The sequence below is a fragment of the Octodon degus genome, unplaced genomic scaffold, assembly GCF_000260255.1.
Source record: "Octodon degus isolate 3935 unplaced genomic scaffold, OctDeg1.0 scaffold00009, whole genome shotgun sequence".
Taxonomy (NCBI): domain Eukaryota; kingdom Metazoa; phylum Chordata; class Mammalia; order Rodentia; family Octodontidae; genus Octodon; species Octodon degus.
Window position 1 is genome coordinate 13,190,184 of NW_004524585.1, and position 19,932 is coordinate 13,210,115.

At 46.8% G+C, this 19,932-nt stretch overlaps 2 protein-coding genes across 2 annotated transcripts in view; both read left to right on the plus strand.

Moving 5' to 3' along the window:
* Positions 1–19,932, plus strand: part of LOC101586177 (ATP synthase subunit f, mitochondrial-like) — a 290,636-nt gene that overhangs the window by 72,457 nt on the left and 198,247 nt on the right. The window lies entirely within an intron of this gene.
* Lax1 (lymphocyte transmembrane adaptor 1) lies at positions 9,563–19,619 on the plus strand. The gene is made up of 6 exons (XM_004625383.2): positions 9,563–9,733; positions 10,082–10,270; positions 13,819–13,928; positions 14,502–14,612; positions 15,110–15,189; positions 18,557–19,619. Exons 2-6 carry the CDS (start codon positions 10,185–10,187, stop codon positions 19,355–19,357), a joined length of 1,188 nt encoding a protein of 395 aa, XP_004625440.1. The 5' UTR covers positions 9,563–9,733; positions 10,082–10,184; the 3' UTR covers positions 19,358–19,619.

The following is a 19,932-nucleotide window of genomic DNA, read 5'->3' on the forward strand; positions in this document are numbered from 1 at the left end:
CCTCTTTGTGTTCTCTCTTGTGGAGAAGAAACAAGTAAAGATAATTCTTTAAAAAAAAAAAAAAAAGTTCAGGTCTTGGGGCCGGGGAGATGGCTCAGTAGGGTAAGCGCTTGACTGGTGCACACAAGGATCTGAGTTCAATCCCCGGTTCTGCCCGGCCCCTATTTTTAGGCCTGTTTTCAGTGAGTACTTAAAAGGAAATTATTTAAAAGAGGAAGTACCATCAAGCTCCGCTGAGAAGGAGAACAAGGGAAAGCCGGTCTTGTCCAGGACTGAGCTGAGCAGCTGCTGAACAGGTAGGAAAGGAGGAGAGTCGCTGTTCCTGCTTGCCCTCCTGGGAAGCTGCTGACACGCACAACAGAGAGATCAAGGTGGTCTTGATGCTGGGCAGTGTAGGAAGCAGGACACTTGTGTGTCCTATTCCCAACACAGCTTCTTCACCAGCTTGGTTTGTCCTCTACAGGACCATCAGTCAGACGGAATGATTCTCCAATTATACTTGGAAGGTCAAGAAGAGGCTCTGCAGTTGATTCAGGCCTACCTGTGCTCAACAAAAAATAGTACTTCTTAATGGTTTTGGCTTCTTTATCAACTATAACATTTTTAGTTTAGTTTTTCTTTTTCTCTTTTTTGGGGAGTTACTGGGAATTGAACTCAGGAACTTGTGCTTGCCAGGCAGGAACTTATGTTGCTGAGCTATATCCTTGGTGCTTTAGTTTTTTGTTTTTTGTTTTGTTTTGTTTTGGTTTTGACAGGGTCTCACTATGTAGTCCAGATTGGCCTCAAACTTATAGCAATCCTCCTGCTTCAGCTTCCTGAGGGCTAGGGTTACACACACCAGTAACTTTTAAAAATGACTTTAAAACACTGAATTTAGGGGGCAGCCAGATAGCTCAGTGGATTAAAGTGCCTGCTTCGGCAGATGCAGAGACCCAGCTCTGATCCCTGGCATGCTGTGCCAGCCCCACCCCCGGGGCGCAGTGACACAGCAATTGAGACTAGGCACACGCCTGTAATCCCAGCTCTTTGGAGGCTGAAAACAGGAGGATCTCTCTGAGTCCAATGTGTATAGAGACCCTATAGACGCTGTGCTACATACATTAAAAAAAGAAATAAAACACTGAACTTGCTTCTAGGTTCCCTCCCAGCTCTGAAACATTATGATTCACATTTAAAGAAGCAACATGTTGAGTTTGAGGCCAGCTTGAACTACATAGTGAGGCTCTGTCTCAAAACAACAGCAACAACAAAATAATGATAAAAATGCTGGAGTTCAATTCCTGGGACAAAATAATAACACTGGTGTGGTCCAAAGTTAGGTGCCAATGTAACAAATTGTATATTTACACAAGCAAGCCTTATTTGGTTCCTGTTTCAATTGCTCCCATTTTAATTATCAATATATGCACAAATAAAATACAGCACGCAGCAGTCTTTTTTTTTTTTTTAATTTTTATTTATGTGTGTGTGTGTGTGTGTGTGTGTGTGTGTGTGTGGTCAGTTCAGCCCACCAGGGGGCGCAGCTGGCTGGCATGTGGTGCTGGGGGATTGAACCACAGTCCCTGTGATTTGCTAAGCTTGTTCTAAGTAGGTGCTTTAGACCACTGAGCCATCTCACCAGCCCCCAACACAGCAGTCTTTGCATAGCTAATGAAGGATAGTGTGTGGGCCAATTCTGCAGTGGGACGAAAATCTGCTTTGGGAATTTTTTCTTTTTTTTTTTTTTTTTTAAGAGGAGTAGTTTGGAAACCTAGAGATTTGGCCAATGGTAGGGCCTAAAATTAGGGAGAAGTAGAGGACTCCTTCGAGGTTGGAAAGAACCTGGTTGGGGAGTTAGAAGGTGTGTCTGATCTTGACTCTCGCTGTGAGTTTGCTGTGTGACCTTGGGGTCTTTCCAACTCGGATCCTGCACCCTTGTTCTGGTGTCTGATTGCTGTTAACAACTGTAGGAGAAAGTCCATGTGCACCTCTTCTTCATTGCCTTGTCCCCCTGGAATAATGTGTGTGGCAAACCAGACATGTGCAGACAGACTTCTCTTTCAGCTTAGCCACTTGTATCCGCAAAAAAAAAAAAAAAAAAAAAAGACACTGCACCATTCCCTTAAAGCTCAAGAAATGTTTCTTTTCTAAAACCCAACACAGAATCAGCTTGTACTCACCTGAGCTGAGGTGACAGGTCATTGTATATGTGCTGCCAAAGTGAGCATGGTGACAGGCCATTGTGAGTGCTGCTCCTCTCCTTCCATGGGGCCATGGGCCCCTCACTCAGCCAACAAGGACAGTGTCAACAAGGACAGTGTCCATGCCAGGCACTGTTGTCTGCACCAAAGGCAAACCTGACCTCTTTGTGTTCTCTCTTGTGGAGAAGAAACAAGTGGCTCTACAGCTCATCACCTGGCGAAAAGGACCCGGGAGCAAGGAAAGGGAAAGAGCACAGAGGCAAAGGTGCTGAGGCAGGAGATCATGATTTGTTTGAGGACACAGAAGAAAGCCAGAAGTTGGAATTACTTGACTTAATGAGAAAACAAAGAAAATAAGTTTGAAACCCTACGCTAGGATGAATTTGGCTTCCATGAAATGGAACCTGACTGAAGGACACAACAATGGACTGTGGGGGTCAGTCCCATACAGTTCAACAGTCACGCTGCTACAAGCTAAGGGGAAAGCTTAGTCAGGGTCAGACACCTTCTAACTCCCCAGCCAGGTTCTTACAACCTTGAAGCATTTCTCTACTTCTCCCTAATTTTAGGCCCTACCATTAGCCAGGTCTCTAGGTTTCCAAACTACTACTCTTTCAAAAAAAAGAGAAAGAATTTCCAAAGCAGATTTTTTTTCCCCACGGCAGAACTGGCTATGCACTAAGCTTCAGCCGAAGGCCTCATGTGAGCGCAGCCTGCTAAGTGTGGGTTCAGGCAGGTCAAGCCCCATTTCCCTGCTCTTGTCCTATGACATATAGAATAGAAAAAAGTAAGTGAAGACATGGCTCATCTGCTCTGAGCACTCTGGTCAAACACGTAACATCCTAGTTATGGGAAGAATGGTCTCTTTATGCCTGTAGGACACAAAGCTAACCACTTGGTCCTAGTCTCCTCCCCCTCCTTGTCTCCTCACTGTCCAGTCCCCAGGCAGAGCATTCCTCCACCTCACCTCCACCAAGATGCACAGTGACACCACCTGACTGCTGTGACAGCCACCCCAGCCTGCATGTGCATGTGGAGGAAGGATGCAGGCTCCCTCTCATCTCTGGGGCCACGAAGCGAGGGGCAGCTAGCACCCTGTGGCTCTCAGGACCTGCCCCACAGCTGTCAGTGCTCCAAGGCTCTCAGTAGGTCAGGTGCAAGGAAGCCTGGGGGCTTGCCAAGCCCACAGCCCTGAGGGACCAAGGAGACAAGGTCTGCTCTGCCCTTGGGGCCTCAGACTTAAGGAAAGAAGGTTCTTATTTGTCCATGACACCTACCTTCCCACTAGGGCTGAGACTTAAGTGGCAAGAGAAACTTCTCCCAGTCTGGTCACATTCTTCTCTTCCCAGGCCTTAGGTGGTGTGGGGCAAAAAGCAGAAATGGGAGTGAACTCTGAAGTCCTCCAGCTCCCAGGGCTTGAGCTCAAACCAAGGTATTTGCTGCCTTTGTGCCTTTGGTTTTGTTTCAGACTCGGGATGAGAGGCCTCCAGATAAGGCAAGTGAAGTGGGGAGTCAGGGCGCAGTTGGCCTCCAGGAAGGCTTCCTGTGCACCCTATCTTGCTGGCCCTACCCCGCAACCCTCCTTGGCCCCTGCTGGAGTTGTTTTTCACACAGAGCAATTTTGCCAGGTTTTTTGACCCAGCGATAGAGAGCTACTGTGGATACCTCAGTGGGGCAAAGGAGACCAGACTGAAGCCCAGCCCCCCTCCTGGGAAGCTGCCTTGTTCCCTGGGCTGATGAGTATACAGCAGGAGCAAAAGACCCGCTACAGACTGATCCCCAGTGTCTCCCTACACACAATGAGGTCACAAACTCGGCCCTCTTTGAGGGGCAGCTGACTCCAGGCACTGCCCTGGCTGCCAGAGATCATTGGCTGCTTGGGGAGACTGAGGCCAGGAATTCTAGCAATGTGAGGGACATGATTCCAAAGCGACATGTACAGTGCTGTGAGGACAGAAAAGAGGAAAGGTCTCAAGAGAGGAAGCTCCAGGCCACATTTTTCTTTTCTTTTTTTTCCCCATAATTTTATTGAGAAACAAATAGCAATGAGATAGTTTCAAATCAAATTGGTAGGACAGTTTCAATAACACATTGCACTCTCTCTTCCTAGTGGTTATGTGCTGTACAAGATGCGGACATGATATCCTATTTAACAAACACCATTAGAACAAATCCCTCTATTCATCAAGAGAATGTAACTATATATCCTAACCATTTTGAATACACAGACACAAATGGACATTCATCTGTATCCCCTTTTTTTTTGTTCTGTCATTTGAATATTGTAGGTGTGTTAACTCGGCAAAATATTTAAAAGAGTCCAGTAGTCCATAATAGTATTGGGTCTTCCGCTTCACTGGCAGTGTCAGAAATTGTTGACCTGAGTCCCCTACAGCTCAACATAACACCATGGCTTTACTTCTTATACTTCATTTTTATACTTTTCTGCTGGATGGTTAAGACCAAGATAAAGCAGGACCTATGCAACAAGAGTTGTAGCTTTTGGGTCTGATAAGGTCAGTCAAATCCCCTCAGGATTTATCCTGGGATCCTGTACCTCAGATTGTAGATCCTTTGTCAGTGTCAGCCATGTGGATGAGTCACGGCCATTGCTTGGCCAATGTGCTCTCTGTGAAAGCCTGAGAGAATGTTTTCTCTCCATGTGACTCTCCTTATGCACACTCTACATCATCAATCACTTTCCTCTTTGGCCCCATAATCTCCTTGATCAGAAAATTTGGGACACTACTGAGTTACATGACATTACAGTACAAGTTCTCATATATCCTGAGTCTTAATTGACCTTGGAAGGCTAGGGCCAAAATGTTGGACATTTTCCTTTTAATAACAAAATTAGCATAGAAAAATGACACCCAATCTCTATAATAATTCAAGCAGTAACATCTGAAGAACTGTGTGGTGGCACACTTCTGTCGTCCCACCTACTCAAGAAGTGGAGGTGGGACAGTCACAAGTTGAAGACCAGCCTGGACAACACAGTGAGACATCAAAAGTGCAAAGAAAAAGTAGCAAAACACTTAAAATGCCAAAGGGTGACTGTGCAGGAATTTATACAAGGGAAAAAAAACACTGATAAAGGAACTTGTGCAAAGGCCCAGACTACAAAGTGACAATGAGCCCAGTGTGCACAGGACACAAGCACCTGCTGGGAGTGGTTATGTCTGTTTTATATGAAAAGCCAGGGTCCAGGGCTGGCACTGAGAGATGCCCTGTAAGGACAGTATGTGCTAAAGAAGAAAGAAACAGGAATGGAGGCTGGGGATTTAGCTGAGTAGCACAGCGCCTGACTGGCAAGCATGAGGTCCTGAGTTCAATTCCCAGAACCCCTTCCCCCCGAAAAAAGAAACAAGTAGCAGGCAGAGGCAGCATGGGGAGAAGCCTCATTGGGGATTAGTGTCATAGTGATAATAAAGCAGCCCCTGTCTAACGAGCTCACATATATTCCAAGTCTTACTTCCTGCATTTTTCACTATTGATCCAATTAATTTTCATAATAGCATTACATAAGAATGCTTACCATCACTTTATTCTTTATTTCAGTAGGAAATGATTACAGGGCCAGGGAGATAGCTCAGTGGTCTAAGCACCTGCCTGGCAAGCACAAGGACTTGGGTTCCATCCTTGGTACCAGATGCTGTGCCAGCCCCCAAACTGAGTGTGGTGGTGTGTGCCTGTAATCCCAGAGCTGGAGAGGCTGAAACAGGAGGATCACTGCAAGTCTGATCTACGTGGTGAGATCCTGTGTCAAATAAATAAATAATTTTAAAAATAATAATAATTACCAAAAAATGCCCAAGCTGGGCATGGTGGCATATACCTATATTAGGTAATGTATTACACAGAAAATAATACAGGGCAATATTTAAATACAAATGGCATAAAAATATAGCTTAGGGGCCAGCCAGATAGTTCAGTGGACTAAAGTGCCTGCTTAGGCAGGCACAGCAACCAGAGTTTGATCCCTGGCTTGCTATACTAGTCCTGTCCCCAGGGCACGCTGAGATAGCAACTGAGACTAGGCATGGTGACACTTGCCTATAATCCCAGCACTTGGGAAGCTGAAAGCAGGAGGAGCACTACAAGAACTGATCTACATAGTGAGACCCTGTAGACCCTGTACTAAATACATTTAAGAAATTTTTTTATAAAATAAATATAGCCTGGGGGCTGGGGAGATAGCTCAGTAGAATAACCGCTTGCCTGGCAAGTGCAAGGGCCTGAGTTCAATCCCCGGTTCTGACAGAAAAATAAAATAAAATAAATATAGCCTGGAGAATATGGAATTTATCTACACAATAAAAACTAAAGGGAAAAAAAAACTAGAGGTATTAATTAGTCAGGCATGGTGGTGTACACCTATTATCTCAGCACTTGGGAGGCTGAAGCAGGAGGATTGATTTGAGTTCGAGGCCAGCCTAGGCTACATAGTATGTTCAAGGCCAGCCTGAATTACATAGTGAGACCTGTGTCAAAAAAATTTTTAAAAATAATAATAAAGGTGTTCACAGCTAGGCACAGTAGTGCACACTTGCGATCTCAGCTATGGGAGAGGTTAAGAGAGGAAGATCATAAATTCCAGGCCAGCCTAAGCTGGAAATCAAGACCTTGTCTCAAAAAACAACAGACAGACAAATAAACAAGAGATGACCTCCCCAGATCTACTAGATGGTAACTGAGAATGTGAACCTCAGAAGACGCTATTAACACAAGGCTTCTGTCTTCCCAAGGAGGGCTTCAGAAAAGTCTTGGGTACTAGCAGCAACATTTCAATAGCATGTGATCCCATACTCCCATCAGAGAACTTGATACATAAATTAGGTCTATTTAAAACCAGTCTTGGGGCTGGAGAGATGGCTCAGTGGTCTAAAGCACCTACTTAGAACAAGCTTAGCAAAAGCATCAGGGACCGCGGTTCAATCCCCCAGCACCACATGCCAGCCAGTCCCGCCCCCTGGTGGGCTGAGCTGGCCACACACACACCACTCTCTCTCTCTCTCTCTCTCTCTCTCTCTCTCTCTCTCTCTCTCAAATAAATAAATAAATAAAATAAAATAAAATAAAACCAGTCTTGCGGCTGGCAAGATAGCTCAGTGGACTAAAAGGCCTGTTTAGGCAAACTCAGGGACTGCAGTTCGATCCCCGTTACCACACACTGCACAGGCTGAACCAGCCAGAGTCCAGGCATGGTGGTGCACGCCTGTGATCCCAGCTCTGGGGAGGCTGAAAGCAGGAGGATCACCAGAAGTCCGAGCTGTGTAGTGAGACCCTGCAACAACCAAATACATTCTTTTCTTTTTTTTTTTTTTTTCGGAACCAGGGATTGAACTCAGGCCCTTGCACTTGCCAGGGAAGCGCTTATTCCACTGAGCCATCTCCCCAGCCCCAACAACCAAATATATTAAAAAAAAAAAAAGTCTTAACACATACATCACCATTAAGCCATAAACTCAAATAAAATGGTTAAAAATGAGCACTATGCAGTTGGACTTAAATCGAACACTCTTTCCTCCCGCTGTTCTGGTGACTCATCCTGGGGCCTTATTTTTGTTTTGTTTTTGTTTTTGGCAGAACTGGGGATTAAACTCAGGCCCTTGCACTTGCCAGGCAAATGCTTATTCTACTGAGCCATCTCCCTGGCCCCTAGCACGTTTTTGGATCTTGTTTTTGTTTTTGTTTTTGTTTTGTTTTGCCTTATTTTGTTTCAATGAATCTTTTGGGCTGGGTTCTGTGCCATGGGGAGGAAAGAAAAGGGAGTGAGCTGGAGGGAACTTAAAACCTGGGGCTGTGCCTGGAGCCTGAGCAGGGCACCCCCTGAGGTGGTGGTTTCCGTCAAGTGCAGGGTAGAAGAGGATGGGATGACTGATCTGACTGCGACAGGCTGATATGATCGTGCTGGGGGAAGTGGTTTGGAAAAAAAAAAAAAGTTTTTTTAAGTACCTGTCAGGATTCTAAAGTTTGGCTCTCTCCATCTGCCCTGGCACTGTCTCCCAAGTTTCTGGTTCACACATTGTCCTTTACTCTTCCAGTGGCTTAAAATGCTGGCCCAAGTCACCAGTCACCCTTGCAAAGGCTCTTATGAAGAGTCCTGGTTCTTACTCAGACCTGATCCAAAGAACTCATGGGCAGAAACCCAGGTTCCAGCCCCCAAACCAGCTACGACAAAGCTGTGTCTCTGTCTGCTAGGACAGGATCTTGGGGCGTAGGACAGGGAAGGCCTGGGATGGCAGAGCCTCCTGGAGAGCTGGCTAGGGACAGTCTGCAGCTCCCTAGGGCCCAGTGAGAGCCTGGGTGATGCACTGCAGCACTGTGGCTCAGGAAGTGGAGGACCCTGGGTGTGCACTGGTAAGAGGTGGGAAAGAGGCTGGGGACGAGGGCACCAATGTCCTTGTCATCCATCTGGGATCAGGGATATCGGAGAGCATCCTCACAACAGTTTTCTTAAAGCAGTACTGGTGACTGAACCTTTGTACTCTAACACAGGGTCTCACTTAGTCACTAAATGGCCCAGGCTGGGCTTGAACTTGCAATCCTTCTGCCTTGGTGTCCCAGAATGCTGGGATTGTAGCCATGTCCTACCACAACCAGCCTCCTGACAGGCTTAGAGGCCCCTTCATGTTGGTCTCTCCCAACATGTAGTGTTTCTGGTGGTTAACAGGACAAGAGGGGAGGAGAGCTTGAAACAAACTTTGAAGCTTGGGACACTTCATGTAGACTCTGGGGAGAAACCACCTGGTGGTACCTCCAAAATGGTGCACCATGTGTGCTTGCAGAATATCCCCACCAACAGGACAGAGCTGCAGCAGGGAGCCCCCACAGACAGCCTGAGGACAGCAGCCGGCTGCTAACCCCACCTCAGCTCTATTTATGGACATTCCCCAGAGCAGCATTTCTCAAGGTGTGAGACACAGACTGGCTCTGCCAACAGCACCTGGAAAGGGTAAATTTTTTTTTTTTTTTTTCTTCAAACCATGGCAGGCAAGAAACAGAAACTGGAAAGTGTAGACTTAAAAATCCTGCCCCCTCTGTATTCTCTGTCACAAAATCACACACAGGTGCTCCTTAGAGCTATTAAAAGAATTTCAACTGTGAAAGCTTATAAATCTCTAAAGGGTTTAGAAATCCAGGGGTAGACAATGCCAGCTCCCTCTCCCTGCCCCATTCCACATCCCATGTGCCACGTCCACCTGGCAAGCCCAGGAGCAGTGGGCTAAAGATAGGTTTTCTTCGATCTATCAAAGCAGAGCAGGGCTTCCTGTGCCCCGTGCCTTATTAGCACATTGGTGGCAGTGCTTCCTGTCACTGACTCGCTGTTTCCATTCTGCCAGAGCGGTTTGCTGTTTTCGCTTTGCTGTGGGGGCTGGAGAAAGATTAGTTTCTCACAGAGTCTCTCCTGAGCCTGCTGGCAGTTTGTCCCTCTGTGCCCCTCGTGTTTGCAGCAGAAGATGAGAGACTGTCCCTGAGCCGCCTTGAGTCAGGAGCCTGGCATCTGATGAGTGCTTACCTCTAGCAGCAGACCCATGTCGCCACCCCAGGTAGAACCAAACCCGTTGTTTTTGTGTGTCCGGTAAACCCAGCCTGACATTTCAGGGGCAAACTCAGGGTAGGGAGTCTGTTAGGGGAAAGAAAGTTCTAGAACCAAAGGAGAAAGATGCTTTTGAAAGGAAGAAATGAAAACCAAAGACTGTGTGTGTGTGTGTGTGTGTGTGTGTGTGTGTGTGACTTTGGTGAGTAAAGATTCTAGGAAGAAGAAATTTTGAAAATAAAAGGGTACATTAAGGAGTATTTGCAGACATGCTGATTAGGAGGACTTCCATCATTCTTGTGTAAGACACCAGAAAAAATTAAAAATAAAGGTGATTATATGGAACCCTTTCTCCCAGGAGCCAGCAGCATAGGAAGAGTGGCAGATGTGTTGCCTGGCCAGTTATGACTGAGACCAGAAGTAGAGGCTGAAGCCAGAGAGGACTACAGGGCTCCCGAAGGATGGACATCACCCCAACTGCTTGGGACAGTGCAAGGAGGACATCGGACACCAGCACTCTGCAGGGGACTCCCAGCAGCCTGGAAGAGTGAGTGACCCAGGTGTGAGGTCCTCTCTCCCGAGTGGACACCAGGCCCTGCCCAAGCTGGAGTTTCTGTCCAGCAGAGATGCCTCACAGCCAGCCGCAGGGCCCTGCAGAAGGAGTGGCTTCCGGGAGGGAGAATGGCCAGCCGGGTTTCTCTCCTCTCAGAGCCTTGATTTCTGTCCCCAGATTTCCTATCTCATGTCCCAAGGTGATAGAAACAAAAGGCCCCATTTCTCAGTGTGTTTTTAGATCCTAAAATCTTGCCACACATGGAAAATGTAATCATAGATATAGTAAAGGTGTGTCTTTAGAACGTAAAATCTCACCAAATCAATTGCAGATGTAAACTCAGTGCTAATGGTTTCAAATCTCATACAAACATAAGTAAGAGATCCAACAGCAGCTGAAATCTTAGGGACATTAGTAAGTATATATCCCAGGACCATGTTAAAAAAAAAACCAACTATAATAAGTTTTGATATTACAGCCATTTGGGGAACTAAATGTTATTACCAGAGCAAGCATATGCTACTTGCAGGTAAACATGGGCACTGATGAGGAAGGAAATCACAAAAGGTATCGGAAATCTGAGGTACCCACTAAAAACTATAATTTTGAAATTTTACTTTTATTTTCCAGTTGATAAAAATTGTGTATATATATTGTGTACAATGTGCTTTGAAATATGTCTGTATTGTGGAATTGCTCACTCCGCCTGATTCACCCACTTTCTCACTGTGTGTGTGATGTATATCTGTGTGATAACACTTGAAATATACATAAACAGAGGACCCTATCTTGTATTCAACAAAACCATGCTGTCTAACAACGCTTTTGAATTTGTTTATCTAACTGAAATTTTGTGTCTTTTGATAAGAATCTCTGCACACCTCCCCCACATGCCCATGGTAACCACCACTTTGCTCTCTACTTACGTGAATTCACCTTTTTTGAGGGGCATATGGGGAATCCAACTGTGGACCTTGTGCTTGCCAGGTGGGCACTGTACTGCTACACTATTTCCCTAGCTTGCTTATTTATTTTTGTGTTTATTTTGCGGAACCTGGGATTGAACTCAGGGCTTTGCGCTTGCCAGGGAAGCGCTTATTCCACTGAGCCATCTCCCTGGCCCCCCCTAGCTTTTTGTTTGTTTGTTTTTTGTTTTTTTTGAGACAGAGTTTTGCTGTGCCATTCAGGCTGGTTTTTGTTTTGTTTTCTTTTGTTTTGTTTTTCAGGCTGGTTTTAAACTCACTTTATAGCCCAGGCTGGCCTGGAATTCACAGTGATCTTCGTGCCTCCACCCCTCCCAAGTGCTGGGACTACAGGTGCATGCCACCATGCCTAGCTCAACTTTTTTAGAATATAGATAGATAGATAGATAGATAGATAGATAGATAGATAGATGATAGTCTTTCTGTGCCTGGCTGACTTCACCTAGCACAATGTCCCTGAGGTCCACTTATGCATTCACAAGTGACAATGGTATCTGTTGTGTTTGTATACCACACTCTGTCCATTCATTGTCTGACACTGTTGTCAATGGGCATATGGGCCTCTTGCAAAAGGCCTGGGAGGGCAGGTAGACTGACCTCTTTTACTTTGGATATATACCCAGTAGTGAGACTCATGGCTCTAATGCTGCCTCTGTTTTAAATTTTTTTAGGAATTTCTATACTGTTTGCCATAGTGACTCTAGTGCCCTCAAAATGATTTCATGATCATTCTTTTATTAGTTAGTAGTAGTAGCAGCAGCAGTACTAGTAGCAGTAGTGGTGGTAGTAATAGTATTTTATCGTTCCTTTATTTAATGACTATTCATCAGGTTCCTACTAAGTACTAGGGACTGTTTAAGGCACTAAGTAAACAACATAGACAAGCCCAGGAGATCCTGAAATTTATAGTCAAAGAAGGTGTCAGATGACAAACAAAACAATGAATGCATAGTATACTATCAATCAGTGACAGTGCTTTGAAGAAAAGAGATAGAGTAGCATGGAGGGAGCTGTGAACACCAGACTGTGGCCAGGGCAATCCTATCTGCAGAGAAGACAACTCGGAGGAGACCCAAAGAGAATGAGGGAATGAGCCATGTGACAGCTGCCTGAAGAGAGGTCCAGGGAGGCAGGATGGATCTGAGAAGAACTGTGCTTTGGCAGGGTGTGGGACAGCAAGGAGCGCTGGCACTCATGTCCAAGAGAAAGTCACAGGGAAGGGGTCAGGAGCGAGGCTGTGGTCGGGTCCTGCGGTGCCATGAAATCTCTGTGGGTGCGGACCACAGAAAGTCGGTGTGCTGGGAAGCCACGGAGGTTATAAGCAGAGCGGAGGCATGATTCAACTGGCCACTTTCAGCTTGCACTGGCTCCCATCTGAAGATGGTGTGTCAGGAGAGTAAAGGCCCTGAGAGCCAGTAGGACGTCACTGCAGTGTCCTTGGGGGACATGTGCTGGCAGTGGTGGGGGAACAGAGGGGACTGGGGTGGGGCAGATGCCCATCCCAGAATAAAGCAGATAGAACATGCTGAGGCATGAAAGAGAGCGGCCAGGAGTGACATGGAGATTTTGGACTGTGCCCCTGGCTAACAGGACACATGAGAGGAAAGGGGGTGTACAGAGGAGAACTGAAGTTTTATTTTGGTTTGAGCTGTCTATTAGGCAGGCTGGTGGAAATGTCCAGTAGCAAGCTGAGTAAATAAACCTACAGCACAGGAGGACAAAAAGCTTTCCTGGTAGGTGTCTTGGTTTCTATGATTGAAGGTAGCAGAGCAGCTGCTGGTTCCTCCCTGATCTTCCCTTAGCTGCTTCCTGCTGGAGTAGGGCTAGCCCCTTGGGGTAATGATCAGCTGGATGCCGTTCAACACCCAAGTCCAACCCTGCTAAGGAACTGCAAGCTAGCACAGAACTCACACTGGTTAAATTCCACATAACAGTTGGGTGTTGCTAGGAAACCAGCTACACAAGTTGGGGGTTACTCAAGTTCATACAAGCTGGCCTTTGTCACCAGTCCACTCCCTGTAAATTGGGTAATCCTCTCCTCCAAGCAAGCCCAAAGGCCAGACGCCTAAGGCTGGGAGCAGGGAGTTAGGGGAAGCAGAGCAGATGGGCTTGACTTTGCCAGTTTCGAGAATGGCATGGGAATGAGGAAAGAGCTTGACCCTGGGACCCTACCAGACCTAGACTCACTTTCCTCTCTTTCTCTCTCACCTTTCCTCTGTGCCTCTGACCTGACCATTATGGACATGTTACCTGTTCTTTCTGAATCTAAATCTTGGGTTCCTTGACCACAAAGTGAGGTAGGATTGTTGTGAAGGTTAAATAGTACATGCAAACTGTTAGCAGCTGGTATGCATTTGAAAGGGATGGTTCCCTCCTCTGCATTCAACCTCTCTCTGTGTGTGCTTGCTGTTTAGAGAGGACCCTCTCTTCCACCGCATCTGCCCACATTTGGCTCTTCTTCCCGATGCTTGGCTCCACACCCTGAAGGAAACATCTCCCCCAACCTGCATCCCTACCATCTACGACACCTGGAACAATGGAACTTGGTTTTTCTCCTAGGAATAAAGACCAGAGCAGCAGCATCTTCTCTGGGTTTGCAGGACTCCTCGCCTTCCTCCTGCTTGTCACAGCTTCCTGCATCCTGTGGAACTGGAGCAAGAGGAAGAAGTGTGAGTCCCTTGTTTGCTACAGGTTAAAACACACCAGCATTGATCTTCTAGCCTGGCCTTTAAGCTGGATTTGTTTTACAGCAATAAATTTTTCTTTTTTTTTCTGGCATGGGGACTACAGGGCCTTCTCATTGAGCTACAATCCCCAGCCATTTTATTTTTTATTTTGAGGATGGGTCTCTGTGTCACTAAGTTGCCCAGCCTGGCCTCAGAGTTGTGATTCTCCTGCTCCAGGCTCCAATGGTGCTGGGATGATGGGGGCGATCACCAGTAATGAGTTAGTACACTGGGGGTGGGGGTAGGATTCTCCTTTGCAGGTCTTGGGCTGTGGCTCTGAGGCTCCTGGGAAAAACACTACCCTGGTGCCCCTTTGCTCAGTTCACTCTGCTTCTGTCTGTTTAGTCTCCTATTCCTTCTAGCTCACATAGACATTCTTCTAGCTCAAGTCTAAAAATCCACTGTTATATACTGGTGATGGGGGGAATATTTCCAGGAGCCATCTTGGCCCCACACGTCCCAACAGTCTGTGCAGCTGACCCCTCCATGACCCCCATCTCTCCCACTGCCTTGCAGTGCAAGTTCCTTACCTCCGAGTGACCGGCCTGCCCTCACTGACCCTGTCTCAGCCCAGACAACGAGCCAAAAATATTTATGACCTCTTGCCTCGCCGACAAGAAGAGCTAGGTATGTTTCTCCTAATCTGTGGAGCTCGATATAGTGAACTTCTACTCTCAGAATGCATCTCTTTCCACTTGGGAATAATTCTTGCTAAGCTTCCAGACTGTTCTGCTGCAAGCACTGGGATTGGCATGGACAGGCTATAGGCCGCACCTCCAGTGGGGGCTGAGCCCTCTCAGAGGCAGCAGAGAAGCCCCTGGGCTTGTGGCTTTGGTTTTCTTGGTGCTGAGGCAGCAGAGAAAAGCAGCGTGTGCCCAGGCATTGGAAGTCACCTGTGAGGAGATCCTGGTGCCAGCATTCCCAGAACAGGATGGGGGGGGACCTCAAAGGAGGCACCCACGGCTCAGGGCACATCTTCCCAGCAGCTCTGACCCTCTCATTACAGAACACTGAGGCCCAAGCTGGACATGCCAGGCACTGCACATGTCCCACTCATATGGGGATGATGGGCAAAAAGGCCTGAGAAGATTGCCTATCTTGAGGATTCATCTCTGTTGTTTCAGGGAGACATCAGTCAAGAAGTATCCGTATTTTCAGCACCGAGAGCCTCATCTCCAGAATCTCTGACAGCCCTGAGCATATGGTAAGGGTCAAGAGAAGGTCTGGGATGTAGACCAGGGCTAGTGCACTTCCCTAGCACGTGCAAGGCCCGGGGTACCATCTCCAGCAGCACAAAAAAAAACAAAACAAAAAAAAAGTTAAGTGAAAAGACAAGCCCCTTGACCCAACAACCAGTGTTTGCCAGGAGAGCTGAAGAAATGAGGCCTAGGTCTCTGATATGATTTCACCATAGACAGCACTTCCTCTGGCACTTGCCCTGTAGTCCTATTAATAAGCTGGGAAGATTAATCTCATGATCTGCCTACTGCACAAAGAGAAAAATGAAGAAAGACAGGAGCCAGGGCTCACGGTTTTAAGGACAGTATGTGTGGCTGGATGTGGTGGTGCACACCTGTTAATCCCAACACTCTGCAGATTGAGACCAGAGGATCACAAATTTTAGCCCAATGAGGGCAACTTGGTGATTGGCAAGACTCTGCCTCAAAAAAAAAAAAAAAAAAAAAAAAAAATTAAAAGGTTGGTTATGTAGCTCACTGTGAGGGCCATGGGTTCATTGTCCAGTACGGGACCCTAACCTCCCCAAATAAATCACATGTATTCAAGTACCTGGCATTAGAACTGAAATTGATTATTTTAACAAAGACATTTTAATGTGGTTATCCAAATAATGCTGTTCCTTCAAAGTAGTCACTTCAGGAGGGTACAAAACTATTCCACCAATGCTTCTGATACTTAAAACCCCACTGTAGGAGTTCCAGGACCTATGTCAAGGTTGCTTCCATTATCCTCAATCGTAGAAATCTCCATGAGTCATTCAACACTGGAGTGGCTGCAGAAAGTGATCAAATGAAGATAGATGTCCTGCCTCATTTTGAGTAAATTATAATGTAGAGAAACAGGTGGCTCGGGCTGGGCATGTGGCTCGGGGTAGAGGGCTTGGCCTGTGTGCACAAGGCCCTGGGTTTGATCTCCAGCACCACTACCAGAGAGAGACAGAGACAGAGACAGAGACAGAGAGAGAGACTCATTCTTTTCTTGGGAAGCCACCCGTGCTCACTTGAGCAGCAGCACATGTACTAAAGAAGGAAACCCACTCCTCTCCCTTCTTAAGGGTTCCCACTTTGAACACTGTTGCACTGGGGATGAAGATTCTAGCACGTGAATTTTGGAAGATACATACTAGGGGTAGCCATGAAGTTACAAGAGGAGCACGGCAAGCACTGACCGTAATTCTGTATGCCTCATGATTTGACTCTGAAGGCATCTCCCAAGAAGGAGTCCAACCATAGGTGCAGAGACATCGGCGACAGCAGACAGACTACTTTGGAGATCAGGGCACTGACTTTCATGGATACAGCTTCTCTGTTTAAAACCCAGTTCCTGGGACTCTGTGGTCTTCCTTGGGTAAATGCAGTGCTGCACTCAGCTTCTTATTACCAAAGATGCAGGCTCAGTTACTACACTACTGCCTTGTGTTACTGTCTTTTAGCTTTCTTTTTTTTTTGTGGTACCAGGGATTGAACTTAGGACCTTGCGCTTCCCAGGCAAGCACTTATTCTACTGAGCTATCTCCCCAGCCCTGTGTCACTGTCTTTGCTGCCTCCTCCTTCTCCCACATGTTGGGCTCTGCTCCCACCTGTCACACTTTCTGAGAAGTAAGTCTTGCTTTGTTTCATCTTGTCTTTTTGAGACAGTGTCTCACTATGCAGGTTTTAAAATTTTCTTAAAAATCTTAGGGCCAGCCAAATAGCTCAGCAGACTAAAGCTCCTGCTTAGATAGATGAAGGGACTGGGGTTCGATCCCCACTATGCCGAGCTGGCCCCGACTCTGGGGTTCACTGAGAGTGTGATTGAGACTGGGCATACTGGCGCATACCTGTAATCCCAGTGCTTCGGAGACTGAAAACAGGAGGATCACTATGAGTCCAATCTGTGTAGTGAGACCCTGTAGTCCCTGTACTAAAATACATTTTTAAAACATTTATTTATTTATTTATTTATTTATTTATATGTTATTTGTTTGGTACAGGGTCTCGCTATGCAGTTCAGACTCATAGTGATCCTACTGTCTCAGCCTCCAGTGCTGGGATTACAGGAATGCTCCACCACACCTGGTTTTGGGGCTGGCACAACATGCAATACTGGGAATCGAATCTGGGTCTTTGTGCTTGCCAGGCAGGCCCTTAGACCACCCAGATATCTCACCAACCTGGCTTTGCAGTTTAGGCTGGCCTTCAATTGACTTTGTAGTCCTGGCTGGCCTCAAACTCACAGCAATCCTCCTGCCTCAGCCTCCCAAAGTGCTGGGAATACAGGCATGTGCCACCATGCTGGGCCTGGTAGCAAGTGTGAGTGACTGAGAAGGGGCGGAGAAGAGGACACTCTATTGCCAGAGCCAGTTCCAAGACTCAAGTGGTCCCTTGACAGGGGTGGGATGGATTTAGAGCTTAAGCCAAAGACTTTCTTAAGCCCACTAGATGTTTGGTTTGGACTCTGTAGCATTTGAAGAACATTTTGAATCAGTTGCCAATATTCAAAAGTTGAACACATTTCACCTTGAAAGACCAGGTGTCCAGATTTTCTTAAAAATTCACAGGTTTAGAAACAACAGGCCATCATTCTTAAATGACAAGAATCAGCTGCATCCGTTTAGTGGTTGTCCCTCTTGTGATGGCAAGTATTCTCAGTGTTTGGTTGTGGTTGTGTTGTTTTCCCTCATACTCAGAATCTAACCTCAGCCCTTTTCTATTCTATTTTGAGACAGGGTTTCACTAAATCCCCCAGGTTGTCCTCAAACTTGCAATCCTTTTGCTTCAGCTACCTGAGTAGCTGGGGCTACAGGTGTACACCACCACACTCGGCCAGTTTGTAGTGCTTTCTAAGTGCCAGGAGCATATTTTATACCTTGTAATCCAGTCACCCCTCATGCAAACCTTATGAAGTAGATAGTATGATCACTTTATAAACTAAGAAATGAAGGCACAGAGGGATTTGGAGTGGAGCTCAGAGTCACTTGACACAGTGCGGCAAGGCTGCGAATCCCAGCCTGGTCTGCACCACGGCCAGTGCCTCAGCCACTCTGCTGTATGCCCTGCAGGGTCCTCCGGGAAGATGGCTTCTCTGCAGTGTGTGAGGCTTCCCCCACTGCCCACTTAACCCCATGCAGTGCCCCCAAACCAGCTGCAATTCTTCATCATATTTGCATAGCTGCTTTCACTAAACCCAGTCCACTTCCCTCATACTTACCGGCATCCAGAACCCTGAAGTTTGAGACCACAAAGATTTTCTTCCGGGGGAAAGACTGAGGGCAGGAGAGCAGGGTGGTGCTCTGTGAGAGGCTTTGGCTGCATCTGTGTTCCAATCCTGTCATGTTCTCTTCTTCCTCACAGCCCGCTCATGCAGATAATACCCTCCGGAGACACCGAGTGCACATTCACGCTGTGAGCTATGCAGTGGGTATCTATGACAATGCCACTGTGCCCCAGGTGCATGGAAACCTTGCTCCTTCTGTGCACTATATCAATGTCACAGCTTCCAGGGATGGCTCAAGCACTTCTTCAGAGGATTCAAATGATTATGTCAATGTCCCCACAGCAGAAGAGACCACCAAGATGTTAACTTCTACCAACAGCCAATCTGAAAATGTCTTTGTCCTGCCATGTGTCCAAGAGCTGGAGTTTAATGAGGAAGGACTGGAGAGCTGTGGGGACACCAATGCTGGCACCAGCTTAAGGGTTCCAGGAACTGAGGGCAGTGACTCACTCAGTGATGGTGACAGTTCTTCTCAGACTTCACATGACTATGTCAACATGATAGGTTTGGATCTTGGGGACACCTCTGAGAGGAAGTCCGGGATGGATTTTCAGTATGGCAGAGATTATGTAAATATCCCAGCAGCAGATCCCAATGGAAGCCAGCAGCAGGCTGAGGAAGAAGAGATGTCTTCAAACACAGACTGTGGAGAGGGCAGGACAGATGGTCCCGGGGCCCACCTCCAGCCTGGCACAAGGCTGTCTTCAGGGTATTGTGTGGCTTTTCAGCCATCCATTCAGAGTGGGAACAGTCAAATGACATGTGCAGAAGAGACATCAGATGAAGACTCAGATGACTACGAGAATGTGCTGGTTGCTGCGGTAGAAGGGAGGAACCAGGAGCAGGGGCCTGACACTCAGCTGCTTCCTGATCAGTGAGCACCAAGGTGCCCGGCTGGAATGCCTCATGAGCTGTCCACACTGCTGGTCCTTAGCCACTGCAGTCCAGAGGAGATGTCCCAGTACCATAGTTCAGTGGATTCAGTTTTGTCAAGCTAACTAGCAGCTGAGAGGAAGAGGGGTGATACCAGACTGAATAAAAGAAAAGGCTTGGGGAAGGAATTCCAAAGGTGGGCTGTCTCTCATACTGACCTCAGGTTTGCTGAAACTGCTGGATTGGACTATTGGAAAATAAAAAAAAGATTGTACTTAGCACACAGTGGAAGTATAGACTAAATTACCTCTACTAATGGATGTAGCTCCAAAGCATTAGTGTAGATTATTTTGTGATCCAGGAAAAAAATCCAAAAAGAAGGAAGCAGTAGGGGTGGGGCAGGCAATTTCCATTTTACAAAAGGTGTGGAGTGCACATGTCTCCTACCTCTCCATACTAAGAGGACTTGGAAGCTCGTGGTTTCTAAATACTATTCACTAGTCAAAGCAGGTAGAGCTCCTTAGGTTTTAGGGGCTGAGCTATCAAAAATATGGGATGAGCTTGTAGAAAAGGAGAAAGA

Excerpts from the sequence above, each read along its gene's own strand:
- Lax1 (XM_004625383.2), top strand. The coding sequence starts at position 10,185 with ATGGACATCACCCCAACTGCTTGGGACAGTGCAAGGAGGACATCGGAC. Across the intron at positions 10,271-13,818 it reads ACTCCCAGCAGCCTGGAAGA|GAATAAAGACCAGAGCAGCA; the intron begins GTGAGTGACCCA and ends TTTTTCTCCTAG. Across the intron at positions 14,613-15,109 it reads TCGCCGACAAGAAGAGCTAG|GGAGACATCAGTCAAGAAGT; the intron begins GTATGTTTCTCC and ends CTGTTGTTTCAG.